Source organism: Corvus brachyrhynchos, unplaced genomic scaffold (genome assembly GCF_000691975.1).
Source record: "Corvus brachyrhynchos isolate BGI_N302 unplaced genomic scaffold, ASM69197v1 scaffold114, whole genome shotgun sequence".
Classification (NCBI taxonomy): Eukaryota; Metazoa; Chordata; class Aves; order Passeriformes; family Corvidae; genus Corvus; species Corvus brachyrhynchos.
The window spans coordinates 2,627,487-2,632,240 of record NW_008238337.1 but is presented as its reverse complement, the minus strand read 5'-3'; the positions used below and the strand labels follow the sequence as shown (position 1 = coordinate 2,632,240).

At 37.9% G+C, this 4,754-nt stretch overlaps 1 protein-coding gene across 1 annotated transcript in view; it reads right to left on the bottom strand.

Annotated features, from left to right (window-relative positions):
* Positions 1-484: 484 nt before the first annotated feature.
* MPHOSPH9 (M-phase phosphoprotein 9) overlaps positions 485-4,754 on the bottom strand; it is a 23,042-nt gene continuing 18,772 nt past the window's right edge. The window contains exons 19-24 of the mRNA XM_008634147.2: positions 4,694-4,749; positions 4,256-4,376; positions 3,834-3,937; positions 2,807-3,012; positions 2,369-2,437; positions 485-1,480 (exon numbers count right to left, since the gene is read on the bottom strand). Coding sequence (XP_008632369.2) covers positions 1,379-1,480; positions 2,369-2,437; positions 2,807-3,012; positions 3,834-3,937; positions 4,256-4,376; positions 4,694-4,749 — 658 coding nt within the window. The 3' untranslated portion in view covers positions 485-1,378. The remainder of the gene's footprint in view (positions 1,481-2,368; positions 2,438-2,806; positions 3,013-3,833; positions 3,938-4,255; positions 4,377-4,693; positions 4,750-4,754) is intronic.

The window sequence follows — 4,754 nt, the reverse complement described above, 5'->3', positions numbered from 1 at the left end:
TCCTCGCCCTTAACCCCTTGTAAGTAAAAATTACCAGTGAGAACATGGAATGCCATCAGAATTGTACATCTCTTTGTGGACACTGGAAATACATTGGAGCAAGTCCTCTCCAAGCATTCAGACCCAATTTCTGCATTTTAGAGTAAAGGGGAAAATGAGTAACTACTATCCTTGACTTCTGCCTGGCTCTGATCTTGCACTGGAAGTACCCACAGGGCAGAAGGGGTTGGAAAAACGACAACATTTTTGAAAAGACCGTGCATGGGTAGGACAGTTCTTCATCAAATATCTTAAACCACAGCACTCTAATTTTAGAATCAGACCTTCTCAGGCTTCCTTTATGACAGCTATTCTGGCCCTATAATCACATCACTGGTGGCTAAACATCTTGAACAAGGACAGAATTTGAAACACACAATATGATTAAAACCTACATTATCGCTGATGTAATATCCCAGAGCCTATTATTGTACTTGGGCAGGAGGACAGAATCTAATTAAACATTTATTAAATATTAAAATACAAACCAAAGTATCAATGCTGGACAGTAATGCAACAATATGTCAACTGGCAAATATGTATTTTTCACCAAGAAAAATCCGTTTATGTTCACAAATACATGAAATGTACACGAACAGAACACTGGCACGAAACCCAGTCTGGCACATGGAACCAGTAACTTCAGGTAAGGAGTTCCAGTCCTGGAGTGTCAGCTGGAGTCGAGTTGTTCACTGGGAGACAAGGGAGGCTGCTGTCAGGTGAATCCTGGTGCTCACAGTATCAAAACACCCCTCACTGTGACTGCTGGGAGACATCAGATGAATCGGAGCAGGATTTTCCTGCCCCAGCCAGCCATAGTGCAAGTACTGCTCACAGTTCTGTCACAATGAAAAACATCCATTAAAGGTTTAAATTAAAAGGATTTACCACAGAACAGCAGTTCTCTTCAACACAGGTAAGTCATGTTGCTTTTTGTATTAAAAGTCCAAAATCTCCTCTTGGCTAATATTTACATCACACCATAAATATTTATAAAATGGTGGAGGAAAACCAAGTGCAAAAGGGTAACACTATCATTTTCTGAAAACAAGCTGCCTTTTAGTTTCTTATTATAAATTGAATAACACTATTTAAAAATAATTAATATTTCTAAAAATATTACAATACAGGATAAACATTGATTTCTCAGGTGTAACAAAAATATGTTTAAAATAGAGGTGGCTGTTTGAAGTACAAAATATTGCTGTTTGTAAAGGGTAACATGGTTGCAAAACTACTTTTCAGGGTTTATAAAAATACAAAACAATTTGCATTTACTGAGTGCATCCTTATATATTAGTGCAAAAAAAAAAGTATATTTGCAGTCAAGAGAGAATTGTCAAAGATTCGCAGAGGTTCTTAAAACATGAAATCTTTTCAGAGTCATTCGTATTAACCCCAAATCTCTATTAATTCTTTCCAAACGATCTTCCAGGGCTTCCTAAAAGAAGAGTTAAAAGAATAAAAAAGCATTAATAATAAATCATAAAAGCCAATGATCCTTCTAAAATTAGGAAACTGCTATCATTCCTATATTCCTGGTATCCTTTTTGAGGCCTTGGGAGCATTCTGTTATCACCCAAAAACCAGAGCCAGACCTACAAACCTGTCATGTTATTTTTATGTATTTGTTGGCTTTTTTATCATGTGACTTATGAAACTCCATGAGAGAAATCTGCCAGGAATTAGGACTGATAATTAGGGAGGCACATTTAGGAAACAGCTGATCACTGCAGCGAGTGGCAGTATCGATTTACTGGAATGCACTTTTAATTTCAAATTGCTAAATTGGTAACACGCCCTGGGATTACAATTTAGGAAATGCTGAAGTCGAAGGCTTTGTGGAGAGCTCTAAAAGACAACTTTCAGACACTTGTTTTTATTAAGAGTCTGCAGAGTTTTCCACAGAAAGCACTTCCCTGTATTCCACCTAAACTACTTATCTTCTTACTTTCTTCTTTATACTTTCAAGGAGACAAAACCCAACCAAACAAAAACTAAACTTTTCAATTTCTCCTACAGCACAACATCCTCTCTGCAGCTTCAGGGATCGATTTCATAGCCACTGCATTTTGTTAATGCATTGCCTTTATCTACCTCTCAGTGTTAGTACCAGAACAGACTCTTCTTGCAGTAATTTGGCAATGTGCATCCCATGTACAAAAAATAAAAGATATAAACAATATAAAACCATAACATAAAAATCAAAAACGATATAATAATCCCCACAGTAATCACACTTACTACCCAGAGGATCCTTTTTCTACATTATGTATTCTCAAACTGGGGAAGAACAAAAGAGAACAGTAGTACAGAGAAGCTTTTTCACCTGATTTAGTCTCGCTTGCAAGGTCATTCTTCCACCAGAACAAGGGATTCGGCTCAGTGCAGCCTCAATCTAATAACAGAAAACACTTCAGCTGTAAATTAGTTTCAAGAACCAATATGAGCCTTCCTAACTCCTCTTACAGAAAGAGAGGTGAGGTGTATGAATTACAGATACATGGAGAATTTTGTTCTTTAACACCATAATACTGTGCTAACCCCCACCCACACTGTGTTTGTGTTACAGTGACTTTCCTTTAATGAATTCAGGGACAGGGAAGGACTGCAAGTAGAGCAGGGAAGGATAATGGCACATTCCTGATGTGACACTGAAGTTGTGCATGAATTTCAGCCATGCATTGCATGGATAAATGGCTCCATCCCTCACATCTCATACAACAATTATGATTTCTCACAACTTGAAAACAAAAATAATCTTTGCCTGTTGCTTTTCGTGAGTCAGCTCATCAAAAAGCCTCTCTGTTTCAGCCAGAGTTGTAATCCTTGCTGTGTATTTGAAGTCTTCTTCACAAGGTGATTGCACTGCCTCGTATCTCTGGCTCCTCTCGTCCCAAGCTGCCACTTTCTTCATTCCATTACTGACGGATTCGGCACAGGAGCTGTGTCTGACACCTGAGTGCTGCCTTCCTGTCAACAGAACAGGAGTCTTTTTATTTGTTTTGTTATTATCTGGGAAATTGTTACACAGGACAGAAAAAGAAGCTAATGACAGCACAAGCAGTGTGGTTTTGGCAGTGCACGAACCGAGGAGAGGGACAAGCAAAGCCTCAGTCACTTGCCTTAAACAGCTTCCCGAAAGAATGCAAAACATTTGTATGGGTCATCTTTCAAGTGATCTTTGAAACACAGCATATTTTTTGGTTAACAAACAGATTCCTGTGTTGTACTAATTAGGAATTACTTTTACTGGTACATTTCTAAATATCACCAAGCTGACTGGTTGTCATGCAAACACCAGTCTAAATAAGAGCATCAATAAAACCAAAAAGCAGAAAATTGTGACAAGGAGTACAAAAGTGAGAAAAGATCAGTCATTTCAAAAAATCTGAAACAACTGGTTTTATTACAGTTACTCTTTGCTGTCTGTAATGCAATGTTTAGCAAGAGAATTTTATTAGTATGACTCAGTATGTGCATCTTAATATAGACCCCACTAAGATATGCAGTGTACAACTGAGTTAAGCACAGGGAAATATATTGCCCTTCTTTCTCAATTTAATTATTTCTCTTGTTCTGCTGTGTTTGTGCACACACACGTATACATAAAGATAAAATACTGTAGGAACAGGATTTCTCTGTCTACAGGAATAAGCCAAGATTTAGAGGATTTTTAAAAGCTGGACTTCACAGAGTAAAGAGTCAGCTTTCCAGTCAAGCAGCTGCTAGCACTGTGGAAAGAATCGTGGTACAAAAATAAAGAACGGTTTCCCTCCACTTTGACAGATTACCTTCTACATCATCTAGTGAATGAAACTGGAGCCTTTTCCTTGGATTATTGTGCTGTAAAGTAGAAGTAGGACCAGTTTCCAGGTCATCTAGAAGTATATCAAATCTACAGAGCAGGAAGCACACAGCAATTACTGGTTAGAAATCATGTATCACGCAATACATTATTTTCTACTTTTACACCTTTTGGTTGAATAAACAATTTTTTTTTTAGAAGAAGCCTGTAAGTCTTCTAAATCCTGTTCAATCATTCTAGATTTTCCTTGCCAGATTTTAAAAAGTACAGCTTAGCTTTATATTCAGAAATCTTCACAACTCATTTTTGAGGACATTTAATGAACAAGAAACAGCAGCATTAAGCCTATATAAAAATCCTGCTTCTCTAGTAATGATCAGAACACAGCTGTATTCACCAGACTCGTACCTTGTCACTGTGTTTTCATTTCTGCTAAGCAAATGGCTAAATCCAGGAGAGAGGTTTTCTTTTGGAGATCGTTTTGGGCTGTATGTCACAGACACTGGTGCCAACATTATCTCTCTTCTTGCTGCAAAAGACAAAGTATGTTTATCTACCTTAAACTCCCCAGTGCAGTACCTCCCACTCATGTGCTTACAGCTTAAAAGAATGCTCCTCAAAGCTGTCTACATGTTTAACTAAATTAGATGAGAAGAGCTTCACAACATGGAAAAATGAAAATAAACTCAGAACTCTCACATAGTCTGTGATTACAGACATGGTTTTTTTCAGACTGTCGGAACAATGCAGAAATCCTGTCTCTATCTTTCCATCTTCTAGAGCAGCCTTTCATGATTTGATTCTACTGTTTGAGTAACACAAAGCAGAGCTGAGAAAAGCACTGACTGGGAGTGTTGGATTTCCTGTTTGCAGGAGGAAGGGACGATGACCTCTGGCCACAGGGGGA